The 18,596-nt window shown below is 46.5% G+C and overlaps 1 protein-coding gene across 1 annotated transcript; it reads left to right on the forward strand.

The window, feature by feature from the left end:
- Positions 1 to 2,211: 2,211 nt before the first annotated feature.
- On the forward strand, positions 2,212 to 18,542 carry LOC125740164 (tripartite motif-containing protein 16-like). The gene is made up of 6 exons (XM_049011015.1): positions 2,212 to 2,919; positions 3,743 to 3,838; positions 4,875 to 5,107; positions 5,279 to 5,439; positions 5,819 to 5,878; positions 17,588 to 18,542. The coding sequence occupies exons 1-6, from the start codon at positions 2,329 to 2,331 to the stop codon at positions 18,121 to 18,123; spliced, it is 1,677 nt and encodes a 558-aa protein (XP_048866972.1). The 5' UTR covers positions 2,212 to 2,328; the 3' UTR covers positions 18,124 to 18,542.
- The last annotated feature ends 54 nt before the right edge of the window (positions 18,543 to 18,596 follow it).

The following is an 18,596-nucleotide window of genomic DNA, read 5'->3' on the forward strand; positions in this document are numbered from 1 at the left end:
TTAAAGCAGACTTACAGTTTAGAGACGGTGCTTCAGAACACTGTTGAGGGACACGCAGAGGTAGCCTAATTCATACAAGCTCTCTCTCTCTGTTTCTCTTTCTCTGTGTCTCTCGCTCTCTTTCTAATAACTTCATTATTAACTGCATTAGTCTGCTATCAACGGCTGAAGCCTCCATTGCCAGCTTTAAAATGACGTTTTGGAACTAGCAAAAGAGTCGTTGGATGAGATGTGGAAGAAATAATCCTACTCACAATAGCGATTTAGGTAGAAAAACTGGACGAATCCCTTGAAATATATCATCTGATCGATGTCTTGAGGTGTGGCAACCGTAGTATAAGCGGAATAATTGACTCCGGACCGTTGAATTATTAAAAAATAATGCACACCCGAGGTGTCCCGTCGTCAATTATTCCTTACATATTCAATATTATTAACACCCTGGATAGAGGGACGTAGCAGGGGTGTCCGCTCTCACTGACCCTTTCTAACTTGTATATAGAACTGCTGTCCGAAGCTGTAAGACAAGATCTCTCTGTAGAGGGTGTAACAATAAGGGAAAGAGAACATAAGGTTTCTGTGCATGCTGGTGATGTGATGGTGTATCTCAGCAATCCAGAGCTCAGCCTTCCAGCCCTAATGCAGATTTTGGATATACAGTAAAACCTTGGGTTGTGAGTAACTTGGTCTGCGAGTGTTTCGCAAGACGAGCAAACATTTTAAACACATTTTAACTTGATAAACCAGCAAGGTCTTGCAATATGAGTATTAGATATACGCTTTGTCTGCCGAGCATCACATGATCACAACTGAGCTGATGGTTATTCTCTTTCTCTGGCTGTGGGATTGTGGGTAATTGTCTCCCAGGCTTGGTCTCAGTCGGCGTCCCTCACTCATATAAATTTAATAGAAAACACCGCCAATCAGCAATCAATAGGAATTGGATCGATATTGTTAAGGAGATGTTTAATATGGAAAGTATAACCTTTATGTTAAGACTGGAAGAATAAGCAGGACAGAAACTTTGGTGGAAATGGACCAGTTATTTGACGCAGGAAAATGTGGAACTTGTTTCTGAAAATAACAATGTTTTATGGGTTTATGGGTTTTATGGGAAATGTAAATTTAAATATATGTAAGTGAGTATGTCTGCTTTGAAGGCACAGCGATCACGTCTGCTTAGGTAAAGGGTGGGGAAACAGGTCAGTCCTGTAAGTTAACATTCTTAAAGTGAACTTCAGTTCCAACACAGTTCTTGAAAACTTTGGTGGAAGAAATTTTCACTCTGAATCTGGCCACCTTCCTAAGACTAATATACTGTCAGCACAGACACAGAAACAAAATGAAGAAAGATGATATTTATGTGCTACATCCTTTATTTTCATGTTTATTATATTGAACAATGTAAAAAACAAATTGGTGGAGTAACTGCTTACAAAAGCTTGTTCTGTCTAAACCTGACACAGTCTGTCTATAATTGTTCACACAGCCATTTTCTCTAGGCTTATGTAGGGATAAATTACATCATTTTTGTACGGAGGGAAAATGATTACACTGCTCACATCGGTTACTCGTAAACCAGAAAGAGGAACTTCTTTATTGGTGCAGAACAAATTTATACAAACAGACACGTAGTGCGTATAACGTACAGTAGGAGATCACATACGGTAACAATAATTCTTCAAACCTGCATGTTACACCTGATATCACACAGCACATTCAAATCCTATTAATTTTTTTATGGTAAATTTGCATCATCTACAGAAACACGCAAAGACAATCTTCTAAACAAACACAGAAATTCATTTTCAACAGACCTGCTCTCATAACTTTCTGTCTTATTTATGTGTACAAAATGAAATAGCAGGATTATAGCTTGTTTGCGGAAAAGCAATTTCAGTAACAGTCATACTCATAAAAGCTAAACAAATATCTGTTGTGTGTAGGTTGTGTACAATGTAATATTTAAATCACAAACTCCAGCTTCAGTGTTTGCCCAGTCTGCTCTTCTCAGTCTGGCCTCATTCCAAAACCACATCTACTGCAAACCACACCTAATGTAAACCACACCTACTGCAAACCACACCTACTGCAAACCACACATAATGTAAACCACACCTACTGTAAACCACACCTAATGTAAACCACACCTACTGCAAACCACACCTACTGTAAACCACACCTAATGTAAACCACACCTACTGCAAACCACACCTACTGTAAACCACACCAACAGCAGCCTGAGAAGCAGGAAGCTCCTCCCACTCTCACAAATAAAAGCAATTGTAAATGAAAACAAAAACTAATTCAATCAGTGTTCTTTGGAAAATGGCAAAAGCCAATGTCACACTGGATCAGAATGAGTTCACCTGTCCAATCTGTCTGGATCTACAAAAGGATCCAGTGACTACAGCCTGTGGACACAGTTACTGTATGAGCTGCATTAAGAGCTGCTGGGATCAGGAGGATCATCTTGGAGTTTACAGCTGCCCCCAGTGCAGACAGACCTTCACACCCAGACCGGTTTTGAAGAGAAACACCATACTGGCTGAAGTGGTGGAGAAACTGAAGAAGACTGGACTACAAGAAGCTACTCCTGCTGACCATTATGCTGGACCTGGAGATGTGGAGTGTGACGTCTGTACTGGGAGAAAACGCAAAGCTGCCAAGTCCTGCCTCGTGTGTCTGGCCTCTTACTGTGAAACTCACCTCCAGCCTCACTATGAGTCTCCAGCTTTTAAGAAGCACAAGCTGACTGATGCCACTAGACATCTGCAGGACAAGCTCTGTTCCCAGCATGACAAACCCCTGGAGGTCTACTGCCGTACCGACCAGCAGTGTATCTGTTATCCCTGTACGATGGATGAACACAGAGGCCATGATACAGTCTCAGCTGCTGCAGGAAGGACGGAGATACAGGTCAGGCCAAAAATACTCATATAAATGATAACATTTCTTTGAAATAAAAATGGCTTTTGTCTTAATGCATTTGATTTTATCTGCTCTGAAGGCACCAAGATCAAGTCTGGTTTGGAAAAGTGAAAGTAAAATGAACTAAATATGCAAAATGTTATAAAGTTTAAAAAGTTCTCATTGAATTCCTACTGAAAACTCCTTTAAACAGTGAATCATGTGGCTGCAGCTGGACACATACAGCAAGCAAACAGGGTTCAGAGGTTCACATACTGTTTGCCTGAGCATCTGAATGGCTGAGATGTCTGAGCTAAGAGGTTGTGGTGTGATTGTTACTGCCAAATGCTGTGGGTCCAGCATCTCAGAAACAGCCACCATCCTGGGATTTTAACACACTGCAGTGTGTAGAGTTTACTGAGGATGGTGCAATAAACATTAACACCTGTGGTGGGTCTTTGGGTGAAAATACCCTGTTAATGAGAGAAGTCAGAGGAGAACAGCCAGACTGTTACAGCTAACAGGAGGGTCACAAGTGCAAAAATAACAGCTCAGTACAATGGTGGTGAGTCAATGGGTCTATGTCCAGTTTATCCTACCTACAGTCAATAAATCATTAAAGAATATCCATTCATCCCTCCCTCGATCCATCCCTCCCTCCATCCATCCATCCATCCATCGCTTATCCCGGTCAGGGTCATGTGGAGCGCCTGGAGCCTTTACCAGGCAGCATAGGGCACAAGGCTGAGGTCCACCCTGGACAGGATGATTAAGGCATTTTATCTCTGCTGATGAAACAAACTTGTTTTCTCATCTTGTTTGCTGTCTGTAGAAACAAATGGGAGAAACACAGAAGGAATTTCAGCAGATAATTCAGATGAGAGAGAAGGACCTGCAGGAGCTGAGAGAGACTGTGGGCTCATTCAGAGTGAGTATGAACCTGAGGAGAAGATAACAGCTGGCTTGTGATCATCTTGAATCTCGACTCCTCCCCAGAGTCAACAGATTTATAGAGCTGTGTGGATTAATCACACTAAGGTCACTGTGGGTTATTCTGGGTCAGAGGTTTGGTGTGACAAAGGTGCCAGATATCAGTGTCACGAGACAGAACAGGAACAGGGCACCCAGACAGGGTGCAGTCAAAGAGCCAAATCACAGTATGGGAATCAAAGTCGGGGTTGCTAACAGAGATCGGAAAGCGGGTTAATCTACCCAGGGGAGTGAGGGAAAAGGGGAACATTCATGGGGACACAGTGAAGGTGAGACACTCAGGCTCACCTAGATGGGGGTCGGGATCAGCAGTCACTTGGGTGGGAGGGTCTATGAGATCAGGCAGACAAAGAGTCACAGGAGGAACCTCACAGAACCAGGGAGAACCGGGGCAGAGAAACGTTCAGCAGTCTAGCATGATAAGATGAAAACATCGATAAAGCCAGTTTACCCTGATTTATTCTACCAGTAACCAGGACTAAAAGGAAGCAGCTGTTAGTATTCAGGTGAGATACATCGGGCTGGGGGGCGAGGTTCCTGCAAGCGATGCAGGCTCCTGCTCAGAAACAGGGTTTAACTAACCTGGGATTACAGGGCTTATCCTATTTATATAGAAAAATGTCATTTTTATATTCATTTGAGAAAAAGAAGGTTTTCATATACCTGTGCAATGGAAATAAACACCATGAAGTTACCAATTAAACTGAGACCTAAAGGTGACACCCAACCTGCCACCAGTCTCTGCCAAATCCCTGCAGCTGACAGTGTATGAGCTTAATGAGTGATCATTTCCAATCAGTGCTGCCTGGGTTTCAGTACCGGAGGCATCCAGCATGGTGACGCTCCAAACCCCAGCCCTGTGCTGTTTTTATACCTCCTGTCAGCTCACATCACTATTGTACAATGAGTCTCTCTGGAGTCTCAAAAGGGGCCAATTTTAAATTGCCGTCCTCTGCTCCCTGTGTCACCAACAGAGCTCAGCACAGTCAGCAGTAGAGAACAGTGAGAGGATCTTCACTGAGATGATCCGCTCCATTGAGAGAAGACACTCTCAGGTGACAAAGCTGATCAGAGATCAGGAGAAGGCTGCAGTGAGTCAGGTTGAAGGACACATGAAGAGACTGAAGCAGGATATTGATGAACTGAAGTGGAGACACTCTGAGCTGGAGCAGCTTTCACACACAGAGGATCACATCCATTTCCTCCAGGTAACAGAATAGCTACTTTGGCAGTAAGAAAACCAGAGTATTCAAATAGATGAATATTTTAATTTGTATTTCAACTAGTCTGTCATTTTTCAGATGTTAATGGTCCTGCTCATTCCATTATAATACACAACTGTTATGATGAAGCTGTTTAATCAGACTGTGTGTCTGTCGAGGTGCCAGAGTTTTCCTGTTGTCCCTGACGCTGGATTTGGACCCAGAATCTTTGTCTATCCATACTGCTCTTTTGAGAACGTGAGGAAGGTGGTTTCTGAACTGAAGGATCAACTGGAAAATGTTTGCGAAAAGAAAACAGCAGAGATCCATCACACAGGTTAATGAATAAATACATTTTCCTGTCTGTTCATATAAATATAGACCATGCAGAGAGAGTATGCAGTGCAGTCAGCCTCATGTTTGTGTGACCACGTCAGTTTCTGTTTCTAATAAGACTCAATCTTTGTGAAAACTGATGATTTAGCTCCACATTCTACAGGCTGCAAAACCCAGATCACAGGAATGATGTTTCTTCTGCATCATAGAATCCAAAAATTTCTATTATGAGTAACTTACAATGAATTACAGCTTGTTGCCTGTTATTGTCCCTCATAATGATAATACCCTACTACTGGTGTCTCCACAGTGAGTGAAGTCCATCTTCCACAAGTAAATTCCTTTTACTCACATCCCTGTTTCTCTCTGTCTCCTTCTAGTTACCAAAGACACCGTCCTACCAGTATTAGTGCCCAGGACCAGAGCAGAATTCTTACAATGTGAGTCTGTTCACACACACACTTCTCTCTCCCTGTATGAGGTGGAGTGTGTTTTACTGTGTTTTATTGTGTTTCATTTTCTTCTGCTAGAGGAGCTTCTCTTTCTCTCTCCTGCTGCCTCCTTTCACATTTACATGAGCTGTTTATGTCAGTAGCCTTTGGATCCAATTGCAAGGCAAGTTCATTCAGGGGCTTTTCCACAGCACAGGAATGGTACATTTGGTACTTTACCTTTTCCACTGACTTCCAGCTAATGACCAAAAGGGCAGCGTGTGGCTCAGTGGGCAAAGCCTGCGTGCCTGTAATCTGACGGTCGCCAGTTCACACCCACCCTCAGCATGTCTGTGGGTTCCTGAGCAAGGCCCTTAACTCCCAGCTCCCTGGGCGCCACTACAGGTGGTAGTTCTTCACAGACAACTTACTCTACAAAGAGCAAGGTGAGGGAGGCATAAAAAGAGAATTTCCCCACAGGGATCAATAAAAGGTATCAATTATTATTATTAAAAGTTCCTGTACCCAAAGTACCAAAGCAGCTGCGGTACTTTTTTGGTACTTGAGGTGGGACTTGCAAACATGTTCATTGCATAAAACAAACAAATAAATGAATAGTTAATTGAAAAGAAGTTACATTGTAGAGGCAGCATATGACTAAACTCCTGCTGATTTAGTGCATTGAAAATAAACAGCAAATATTAATATTTTAAGCTCTGTTTATGATGAGCTGACAGTGTTAGCAGACCTTAGGTCTTCAGGAAACTTGTTTCACAGACGGGAGCATAGAGACTAAAAGCTGCTTCACCCTGCTTGGTCTTGATTCTGGGACACTGAGTAAACCTTTCCCAGATGCCCTCAGGGGTCTGCATGCTGTGTGACATTCAAGGAAATCAGAAATATATTTATGTCTGAGACCAATTAGTACACATGAATAATATTTTACAACGAATCCTGTGATGCTCAGGAAGCCAGTGCAGAGATTTAAGGACCAGGTGTAATATGCTCTTATGCTATTATGCAATATTATCTTATGGTCAACCATGCTGAACGGAGCACTGAGATCCAATAATACAAATCAAAAACAAGATTTGTGATTCGTCACTGCTGAGATGGATGTCATTTAAAACCTTAACACCTGTAGTGTCAGTGCTATGCTGTGGTCGAAATCCAGACTGAAAAGCATTTAAGGTCATTGTTTTGAACCATGAAAGAACTAAGTTGCTAAAAAACAACCTTTTCAGTGATCCTATAGTTACTTACTAAAGAGGAATCTAGGTTGGACTTTTCTAAAAGAGGTTTGATATCTCAGGTCTTCAGGGCCCTTGGAAAACGGCCTGACTGAAGAGAACTATTGACTATTTGTAGCACCTCTCATGCTGTACAATTAAAAACATCAGCATTAAAGGAGCTTGTAGGTGTCAAGGCAGCTGGTTGGAGGCCTAAGGTGTTGAACAGTTTCTGTCAAGGCTGCATGGTCTAGGTCAGGGGTCAGTAACCTGCGACTCGCGATCCACATGCGGCTCTTTGGCCTCGTGGCTCCAGCTCTTCTCAGAATGAGAGACACATTCACATTTTCATTCATCCATCCATCCATCCATTTTCCGAACCGCTTATTCCACTGGGTCGCGGGGGTCCGGAGCCTATCGCGGAAGCAATGGGCACGAGGCAGGGAACAACCCTGGATAGGGGGCCAGCCCATCGCAGGGCACATTCACACACCATTCACTCACACATGCACACCTATGGGCAATTTAGCAACTCCAATTAGCCTCAGTATGTTTTTGGACTGTGGGGGGAAACCGGAGTACCCGGAGGAAACCCCACGACGACATGGGGAGAACATGCAAACTCCACACATATGTGACCCAGGCGGCGACTTGAACCCGGGTCCCAGAGGTGTGAGGCAACAGTGCTAACCACTGCACCACCATGCTGCCCCTCAAATTTTCACGTCTTACATATTATTATAATACTTTCATGAAGATAAATGATTTATTTATGGTTAATATTATTATTATTCATTTAGATATTTCTTTAGCTATATGTGAGTGACTCGATCCAAATCGCCCTTCTGTGACGTCTTAACTGCATCATTTACATCTTCCTCAAAGTTATTCTCTACGACTGGATTACATCTCTGGTCAAATGATATTCTCTCGGGAGTTTTCTTCGGAGTTTATTCCGAATTCTTTCTTATACTTTCTGTAGTAAATTGTTACCATTCCTTCCTGAGTCTTCATAAAACCGGTATATTTTCTCTGATTTACTTATTATATCCTGCTGAGTTCAGAGTGGTGAGGACATTTTGCGCTGCTCGGTCAGCAGTTACAGTAGTGAAGTGCAGAGTGAAGGGCAGACAACTGCAGAGCCATAGGAACTTAACTCTAGAAAGGAGGTGTGACTGTGAAGACTATCACTACAGAACTGAATGTCGTAATATTAGTCACCTTTGCGCTCTTGCATGTTCGAGTGATTTACAATTGACATGCCCCCCCCCCCAAAAAAAAACTGTCTGTCTTTCTTTTTCGTAAATACGTCTAGTTTTGTTTTTGCCTTAATTGCATGTATACCTCTATACCATTAAAAAGTCGTATCTCAAACCCCCTTCTCTACCCAGCAGCTCTTTGTAAATCTTGGGTCAGACATTTAGGATAAAATGGCTCTTTGCTTTAAAAAGGTTGCCGACCTGCCGATCTAGGGGGTGGAAAAGTGCCACATATAGTGATTTGCCAGCCAAAGACCTGATACTCAGTAAAGCTTCATGTATTAAACACATTGTCTGACCCAGTCTGTAGGTGACACACAACTGCAGTCAGATTAGATAGAGTAGCTGTGGGCTTTGATGCACTTTGTTCCCCCTGAAGTCAGTCAGAACAGGAATGGCTGACACTGGGGCTACTCCTCACTGCCTAGTGTGGGCTGTAGCTACAGCAGTGGATCCAAACCAAGTAAGCGGGGGGGCTTAAGGGCCCAGGCTGTCCTAGATGTCAGCCTGCACTGTAATGCTGAAAGCAGGGAGGCTGCCCTCGCTTTGTTTGGGTAGCAGGAACTTTTTGGTGCCACACAGTAACTACTAATCAAGGCCTTTTATCTACATCCTTAAGCTAAATTCACACTACATGATTTTAGCCACAATTTTCTGCTTGATGACAATTTTTGGAGTTCGCTGACAAAACTCCCAGATTGGAGGCAAAATCAGTGTTCGATTGGTGCCGGCAAGTCAGAGCTCAATCACCATTTGTGACTGTTCAGAGATGTGACCTGACAGAGGCGCTGTTGCATTGCAGACAGCAGCCAAATTTTTGGAGTTGTAAATATCTCGACTTTGTTGACGACTCCAAATCCTGTAGGTGTGAAAGTGTTGTGCCTGATAATGAGCTACAGCCAATAAGGGCACAAGACACTGGGTGAGGATTGGTGTTAAAAAGGGGAAAAAAGTTACATTTATTTAGATACTGTTCTTATTGTTCAGGTATGTGTACGTGTTTATACATTCACACAGTTATTGTGATGTGTGTGTGTGTTTTTTGTCCTGTATGTAGATGGATTTCCATGCATTCAGGTGAATTTCTGTGTGAGTGTGATTTTAGACAACATCCAAAGATCCACTGAAACAGAAAATCAATTTCATTTGTCAGTTTCTTTTTTCTCTTTTTAGAAATAGGGTAGGTTTGTGTCTAAAGATGCCTAGTTTCTTAAAAATGGTAGTTTTAATTGGTAATTTAAGAGAAAAACCTTCTTTTTGTGCACTTGTCACGCGAAGTGCAGGACGGGCTGGACTGAAGATTGCTCAGGGAGCGCGAGCGATCCAAAATAGACAGGCAAGCAGGAATCGGGGTAAACGAGGGTTTAATCGGGCTTCGGGGAGCCGGGAACATTGGACGCAGACTAACATCAATGACGGACACAGGACTCGGGTAAGACACGGACTGAAATACACAGGACTGATTGAAAATAAGCAGACACAGCTGGGTACAATCCGGGAAACACACGTGGGTAAGCAGGGGGCGTGGCACACAGGAGGAGCCGACGAGCAGGGCATGACAGAACCCCCCCCCAAAGGCGTGCTTCACCGGGCGCGCCAGGGAGGAGGCGACAGACGGGACAGGGGAACTGGGACCTGGAGCAAAAAAAACAGAACCATCAACGAGAGACGGGAAACAGGACCGATGCACAAAACAGGGCAAGCGTGAGACGTGAGACAGGAGCCGACACAGGACAGGGAAGGCAGAAAGACAAACCAGGAAAGGGGACACAGCGGGAACAGGAGGAACAAAAGGACCAGGAGTGAACGAAGGGAACAGAGGAGGACGAGGAGCAGAGACGGGAGGAACAAAGCGAAGGGGAGCAGAGACAGGCGGGACCAAGAAAGGGGAAGCAAACGAAGGAGGGACCAGGGCAGGAGAGAAGGGAGAGAAGGCGGGGGAACAAAGGGGAGCCCGTGGGAGCCCCAGCGGGCGACGGGAGGCAGCCGGAGGGGCCGTAGGCGGCCGGGAGGCCGGAGCCGGAGGGGACCGAGAAGGGGCCGAGGAGACAGGGCGAGGGACCCGCGGAGGGGCCAGGGAGGGAGCAGGAGGGAGCACCGGGGACGGGGACGAGGGAGCTGGAAGGGGCCAGGGCGCCATTTGTCGATCCAAAATAGACAGGCAAGCAGGAATTGGGGTAAACGAGGGTTTAATCGGGCTTCGGGGAGCCGGGAACATTGGACGCAGACTAACATCAATGACGGACACAGGACTCGGGTAAGACACGGACTGAAATACACAGGACTGATTAAAAATAAGCAGACACAGCTGGGTACAATCCGGGAAACACACGTGGGTAAGCAGGGGGCGTGGCACACAGGAGGAGCCGACGAGCAGGGCATGACAGCAATAAGTGTACCTGTTTTGAGATTCGTTATTATTGTCCTAAGTCGGCACCCATAGTCTCCCCCAAACTGGCTGTGACACAGAGCATCTCCTCAGTCTGCGCTTAGCGCTGCTGGAGGGAGGTGAGTGTGCGAAGTGGTTCACAGGATGTTCATATTATGATGTAAAGACAAACTCACTTTTAACAGTAATGTTTGGTGTACAATTATATGGTTAAGCATTTGAAATCTATCCATTTTGAGAATGTTTCTATGCCTTTCATTTTAGGTTTATCATACAGGATGTACATGAGTTATTGTTTTTATTTTTAGGTTATTCTGGGCTACTCATACGTCATAAGTTGATGTGTTAATGCTGACGCTGTCTTGATATTTTTTGTCTTGGCATCATTGATGTCATTTTTGTATGAAGATAAACTACTAGCGCCTATTGAAATTTCTCACATTTTAGTAAATTAAAATATATGCCTCATTGCGCACAGGGTTACTGTTGACAGAAATGAATAATGTGGTCTCAAATTGTCAAGTGTATATATGTGAATGAGTTTGTATTGATGACCGATGGGTGGCAGCTGTGAGCTAAGCCGATGTTGTAAAAGTGTTAATAAAGTTTTTCCTCTTGACGGTAAAGAGACGGGAGTTTAACGTGTGTGTCAGTCCTCCATAAAGATATATACATTCGGTTTAGTATAATATTTTACACGCCATAACCGCTGTAGCATGTATTTCTGCTAACAGGTTATGGGCCCAGAGCAAATGAAAAGGTTTTCAACGATTATTTTTCTCGCTAAGAAAACCGTGGCAACATACCGAGTCCGTTTTTGTTGCGTGATATACTAGAACCATGAGCGGATGGGTAACCAAGTCAAGTAGTCGCTGGTCCCGGCTAATCTTTAATGGAGATGAGTGTAATTATGAACTGTGGGAGACAAAATTTTTGGGCCATCTTCAGCTGCAAGGGCTAAAGGATACCATTTTAACAGGGCCCATCCGCGACGAGGATGAGGAAGAGAAGAAAAATTCGGAGGCATATGGTGAATTAATCCAATTCCTGGATGATAAGAGTTTATTGTTGGCGATGCGAGAAGCAACAAACGATGGACGAAAAGCGTTACAATTACCGCAGGACTACTATGCAGGCAAAGGGAAGCCGCGTGTACTTAGTCTGTATACTGAACTAACCTCACTCCGAAAGTTAAGCAGCGAAAGTGTGATCGACTACATCATACGGGCAGAGTCGGCCATCACGGCACTGAGAAACGCTGGTGAAACATTGAGTGATGGACTATTAGTAGCGATAATTCTGAAGGGACTGACTGAATCATTTAAACCATTCGCGATTCATATTACGCAAAGCGAAGTACCGATTCCTTTTGCTGAATTTAAAACCAGATTACGGAGTTACGAAGACACAGAGAAAATGCACGCTGCAATGTCTGATGACAACGTGATGAAAGCGCGGATACAGCCGAGTGCAAAACCTGCTTCGGTGAGTATGAGTGATCGGGGAACCGAGAGTACCGATATAGTGTGCTTCAGATGCGGTATAAAAGGACACATGGCAAAAGCATGTCGACGCAAACAGTGGTGCAGCCGGTGTAAAAACTCCACGCACCGCGACGCGAACTGCAGACGGAAACAGCGAAGCGACAATGCAAGACAAGTGTCAGAGGAGATGAGTAGCAAGGAATGCGCATTCCGTATGAGCGGGGGAAACGCAGAGGTCCAACCGAGGCGCGACATAAAGCTGACTGGGGCAACCTCACATATCGTCACGGATATAACGAAGTTCAAGAAGTTTGACGATAGCTTCCACGCTGAGACACACTGTATAGAGCTGGCCGATGGCACAAGATGCAATGGGGTGGCAGAGCGCAGGGGTGATGCAGAGCTCAGCTTGATTGACAGCAAAGGACAACGCCAGACCACGACATTCAGACAGGCGTTGTACATACCCACAGTACATCTTTTCTGTAAAAGCAGCCACAGCCAATGGAGCAACTATTATCTTTAAGCAAGGGAAAGACATCCTTCAACATAGAGATGGTACAACATTCCTAATTAATGAACAGAACAGACTGTACTATTTACAAACACTGAATGATGAGTGTGTTGATCATTGTAAGAATTGTCATGACATGCAGACATGGCATGAGATTTTGGGGCACTGTAATTATGATGACATTCAGAAATTACAGGGAGTTGTTGATGGTATGGCAATCAAAGGTACACCAGACAAACCAGTACTACCCTGTGTATCCAGGGAAAATTTGCTCAGATGCGTAACAGGGAGCCAGATGTAAGGGCCAAAACAGCTCTTGAGTTAGTGCACATCAATTTGGCTGGTCCAATAGACTGGGAGTCTAGAGATGGGTACAGATTTGCATTGTCACTCACTGATGATTACTCCAGTACGATTTTTGTGTACTTTTTGAAAAATAAGAGTGACACAACGTCTGCAACAGAAAAATTTCTTGCAGATACTGCCCCATATGGGACAATTAAACGTATTAGGTCAGATAACGGTACAGAGTTCACAGGAAGGAATTACCAAGCCTTATTCAGCAAGAATAGGATTAGACATGAGACCTCAGCTCCATACTCGCCTCATCAGAATGGAACTGCTGAGAGAAATTGGCGGACATTGTGTGATATGGCACGGTGCATGTTTATAGAGAGTGAATTGCCAGAAGATTTGTGGACCTACGCAGTGCAGACGGCAGCTGTAATAAGAAACAGATGCTATAAGCTTGATTCAAAATGTGAGAAAGGAATCTTTGTCGGGTATGACAAAAATAGCCCAGCTTATATGGTTCACTATCCTGAAAATGGGAAGGTACAGAAACACAGATTGGTGAAATTCGTGACCAAGACCAAGTAGAGCGGGAAACACAGACGGACATTGACGATAATTTGGAAATGTTGAACAGAGTTAGTGTCACGCGACACTGCAGCCCGGTAAGGCGAGCCGACAGGAAGCAGGCAGACAGGCGAAGTACGGGGTAAACTGGGATTTAATAAGGGAATTGGGGGAACGGAAAGCAGGAAACATCTAACGCGAACTAACATCAATGACAGACAAGGCAAACAGGTAAGACCAGGACTTAAATAAGACAGGACCAAGCAAAGTAAATGGACAAAGCTGGAGACGATCAGGGAAGCACACGTGGGTAATCAGGGGGCGTGGCACACACGAGGAGCGGACGGATCGGGCGTCACAGAACCCCCCCCCAAAGGCGCGCTACACCGGGCGTGCCCGGGAGGAGGCGAAGGACGGGACGAGAACGGGAAACCAGAACCTGAAAGACAAAAGCAAAACCAAATCAACGGGGACCAGGGAACAAGACAGACAGGCAAAACAGACAAAGAGGCAGGAGCCAGGACAGGACACGACACAGGACAGAAAAGGCCGACAGACAGACCAGAAACGGGGACACAGAGGGAACAGGCGGGACAAAAGGAGCGGGAGTGACGGGAGGGAACGACGGGAAACCAGGAGCGGAGTGGGGCAGACCAAAGGAACGAGGAACAGAGGACAGCGGGACAGAGGCAGGAGGAGGAACAAACACAGGCAGGACCGGGGCAGGAAAGAAGGGAGAGAAGGAGGGGGAACTAAGAGGAGCCGGAGGGGCCGCAGGCGGCCGGGAGGCCGGAGCCGGAGGGGCCGCAGGCGGCCGGGAGGCCGGAGCTGGAGGGGCAGAGGAGACAGGGCGAGGGACCGACGCAGGGACGAGGGAGGGAGCCGGAGGGGAGACCAGGAAAGGGGACGAGGGAGCAGGAAGGGACCCTGGCGAAAGCAAGGAGAGGGGGGGAGCCACTGCAGGCAGCGACGTCGTCCGCCGCGCCGGAGCGGGAGGACCCGGACGCGACCGAGGAGCCGCCCTCAGGGGACCCGCAGGCGACCGCCGAGGAGGGAGCGAGGCAGGGCGACGAGGCCGGGAGGAGGAACCCGCAGGCGGACGCCAACCAGGCGGACCAGGACCCGCAGGCGCCGACCCAGCCGTAGCGCTGGCGAGCGAGGACGAGCCAGGGGGTCGGGCGGGAGGGACCCCAGTCCGACGTCTGTGCCCCCTCCCCTTGCGGGACACAGACATACCGACCCCCGGTCGGGGTCGATGTCGCCGGGGTGAGGGTGAAGGAGTCACAAGTAGGGTCCCCGAGGGGTCCCATTCAAGCTCCTCCACCTCCGAAGAGGAAGGAGCTAAGATGGAGTCCTCTGGGACCTCCTCGGGGACTAGGGCAGAAGGGACTGGAGTGGGGTCAGGGACTGGAGCTGCAGGCAGGAGGGGCGCCCCAGGCGTGGGCGCTGGAGCTGCTGCAGGCACGGGGAGCGCCCCGGGCGTGGACGCTGGAGCTGCTGCAGGCACGGGGAGCGCCTCGGGCGTGGGCGCTGGCTCTGGAACTGCAGGCGCGGGGTCCACCGGCAGAGGCGGTCGTGCCCCTGTGGGAGCCCCCTCTCCAAGGCGCGCTTCTCCGGGCGCGTCAGGGAGCGAAGGCGGCTGCTCAGGCGCCGGAGCCGCAGGCAAGGGCGGCGGATCGGGAGCCGCTGGAGCGCGGTCAGGACTTGGAGCGCGGTCAGGACTTGGAGCGCGGTCAGGACTTGGGGCTGCAGCAGGCGGAGGGAGCGCCTCTGGGGCTGCAGCAGGCGGAGGGAGCGCCTCTGGAGCGGCTGCAGCAGGCGGAGGGAGCGCCTCTGGAGCGGCTGCAGCAGGCGGAGGGAGCGCCTCTGGAGCGGCTGCAGCAGGCGGAGGGAGCGCCTCTGGAGCGGCTGCAGCACGGTCGGGAACTGGAGCGGCTGCAGCAGGCGGAGGGAGCGCCTCTGGAGCGGCTGCAGCAGGCGGAGGGAGCGCCTCTGGAGCGGCTGCAGCAGGCGGAGGGAGCGCCTCTGGAGCGGCTGCAGCAGGCGGAGGGAGCGCCTCTGGAGCGGCTGCAGCGCGGTCGGGAACTGGAGCGGCTGCAGCAGGCGGAGGGAGCGCCTCTGGAGCGGCTGCAGCGCGGTCGGGAACTGGAGCGAAAATGCCAGGGACGAAAATGCACTAAAGATTGTGAAGGAAATGCTCACTGGAAAATTTAAAATGAAAGACATGGGTAGACTGAAACATTTTCTTGGTATTGATTTTGAGCAAGACCATCAATGTGTAAAAATGTCACAGAAGAGATATGTGAAGAAAATTCTAGAAAGATTTGATATGCAACATTGTAAACCAAGAATGACTCCTAGTGAACAGAATTTGAGCTACCATGGTGGTACGGAAGTGATGCAACATGTCAAGAAATACAGAGAGGTTGTAGGTAGCCTTATCTATCTAGCTACATGTACAAGACCAGATCTCAGTGTTATTGTTAGTAAACTGTCTCAGTACTTTACAGAACCGACAGAAGAGCAATGGTGTACAGTTAAACACACACTGAGATATCTAAAAGGCACATCTGAGAAAGAGTTGTGTTACAGAAGAAGTGACAGTGACAAACTGGGAATTTATGCTTACAGTGATGCGGACTGGCAGCCGATGTAGCCGATAGACGCAGCACAACAGGTTTTTGTGTGAGCCTTAATGTGAACGGTCCTTTGGTTTCATGGAAAACCAAAAAGCAACCAACAGGTCTACGTGTGAGGCAGAATATATGGCTTTAGCTGCAACTACACAAGAATGCATGTACCTAGTTCAGCTGTTAGAAGGTATTGATGGATATCAGTACGAACCACCTGTGATATATGAAGATAATCAGGGTGCGATTGCATTGGCGAAAAATCCGGTAAGCAGACAAAGATGCAAACATGTAGATATAAAATACCATTTTGTTAGGTCATCGATGAATGATGGAAAAATACGTTTGATCTATTGCCCTACTGAACAAATGATAGCAGACGTGATGACAAAGCCTGCAACAACATTTAAGTTGATTAAGTTTGCAAAGTTTATGTTTGGAGAGTAGATGTACACAGGAGAGTGTATATGATGTAAAGAGAAAATAGAACCTACTGTATTTTTCTTTGAAGGTGATAATGTGAGAGCAAGTGGGGGTGTTGACAGAAATGAATAATGTGGTCTCAAATTGTCAAGTGTATATATGTGAAAGAGTTTGTATTGATGACCGATGGGTGGCAGCTGTGAGCTGAGCAGATGTTGTAAAAGTGTTAATAAAGTTTTTCCTCTTGACGGTAAAGAGACAGGAGTTTAATGTGTGTGTCAGTCCTCCATAAAGATACATGCATTCGGTTTAGTATAATATTTTACACGCCATAACCGCTGTAGCATGTATTTCTGCTAACAGTTACTCTGGAATACTTTAGCGCACAATGTTGCATCTTGCACACCCGGATCAGGTACATTCTCTCGATCTTGTCTGTGTGTTTTATCTATTCAAAGTTACCAGCCTGAGACTGAGCGCGAAAAGCAACACATTTTCCTTTTGTCGGGTTTTAAGGGTTATTTTTTGACAAAAGTTTATAGTTTTATTAACCTGTAATTAAGCCTGTTAATTTAGCATGCGCAGCATTTCGGCGCGTCTTCCCGCCTGCATCGCGCGGGTGTCCGACATTTCCTGAGCTATTTCACATACTTGAATTCCCACTTCGTTTTTATATTTTATGTATCGTACAGAATAATATCTTTCAGCCTAAACTGCAGTTGGGTCCCCAGCGAGTCTCTCAGCGCGGCGTGTCTCACAGCGCAGGGGGCAGCCGGAGCGCCGCAGACTCGGGCGGCTACATGAGTATATTGGGAATAAAATGTGTGTATTGGAGCGAGTTCTGTGTTAGTGAGTGTGTGAGGTGTGACAGTGATAATGATGGAGATGCTGGGCTTCGTCATGGGATTAATCGCTCTTCCTCTTGCCTACAGACTCCTGCCAGCTGACGCTGGACCCCAACACAGCAAACAGGTTCCTGTCTCTGTCAGAGGGGAACAGGAAGGTGACACGGGGGGCAGAGCAGCCATATCCTGATCATCCAGAGAGATTTGACAGCTGGTGGTGCCAAGTTCTGTGCAGAGAGAATCTGACTGGTCGCTGTTACTGGGAGGCTGAGTGGAGTGGATATGGAGTCTGGATAGGAGTGACTTATAAAGGAATTGGGAGGAAAGAAGGGAGGGATGACTGTGAGCTTGGAGCCAATGACAAGTCATGGATGCTGTGCTGCTCTCCTGACAGTTACTCTGTCCGGCACAATAATAAACAGACTGACATACCCATAGAGCCCTCAGACTCCCGCAGAGTAGGAGTGTATCTGAACCAGGCGGCTGGAACTCTGTCCTTCTACAGGGTCTCCTCTGATGGACTGACCCTCCTGTACAGCTTCACCTCCTCATTCACTGAACCCCTCTATCCAGGGTTTCATGTTTTGTTATTCTCCCCCGTGTCCCTGTGCATGCTGGGATAGCTCACTGTGTGCTGGAGGAATCATTTTTACCTCAGAGTGTCACATGTCGCTGCTTCTCCGCGGCAAAAAGGTAAAATCTCTGCTTTTTAACCAGTATAACCCTTTTTACTCTGAAGTGTGACGTATGTTAGACAAAATCAGTGACTGGGTTCAGGAAACTGAACAAACATGCAAATGACTGTTTTTCTCTCTGATTAAAATGTAATGAAATGTAATCCTGATTGGGGATTCATTGAGTTAAAAACAAAAAAGTTATAAATCACATTAGTTACGTTAGATTAAATCACTCAATCAAAATATAAGCAAGAATAAAAATTTCGTAACTAAAACGACGACAATCGACAAGCTAATTAGCAAATGGCATCTCTCTCACCCCCATTAAAACACAGGAAAAGAATCATTAAACGCCGTCCTTACTGTTTTGATATTGTTTGGTAAACAGACACATAAGCCGAGTGTGCTAGTGTCAGCTG

This window comes from Brienomyrus brachyistius, chromosome 4 (genome assembly GCF_023856365.1).
Source record: "Brienomyrus brachyistius isolate T26 chromosome 4, BBRACH_0.4, whole genome shotgun sequence".
Taxonomy (NCBI): domain Eukaryota; kingdom Metazoa; phylum Chordata; class Actinopteri; order Osteoglossiformes; family Mormyridae; genus Brienomyrus; species Brienomyrus brachyistius.

Bases quoted from the DNA above. Each gene is read 5' to 3' on its own strand.
- LOC125740164 (XM_049011015.1), top strand. From the start codon at position 2,329: ATGGCAAAAGCCAATGTCACACTGGATCAGAATGAGTTCACCTGTCCA. The intron at 3,839-4,874 runs GTGAGTATGAAC...TGTCACCAACAG, and splicing joins AGACTGTGGGCTCATTCAGA to AGCTCAGCACAGTCAGCAGT. The intron at 5,879-17,587 runs GTGAGTCTGTTC...TCTTGCCTACAG, and splicing joins CAGAGCAGAATTCTTACAAT to ACTCCTGCCAGCTGACGCTG.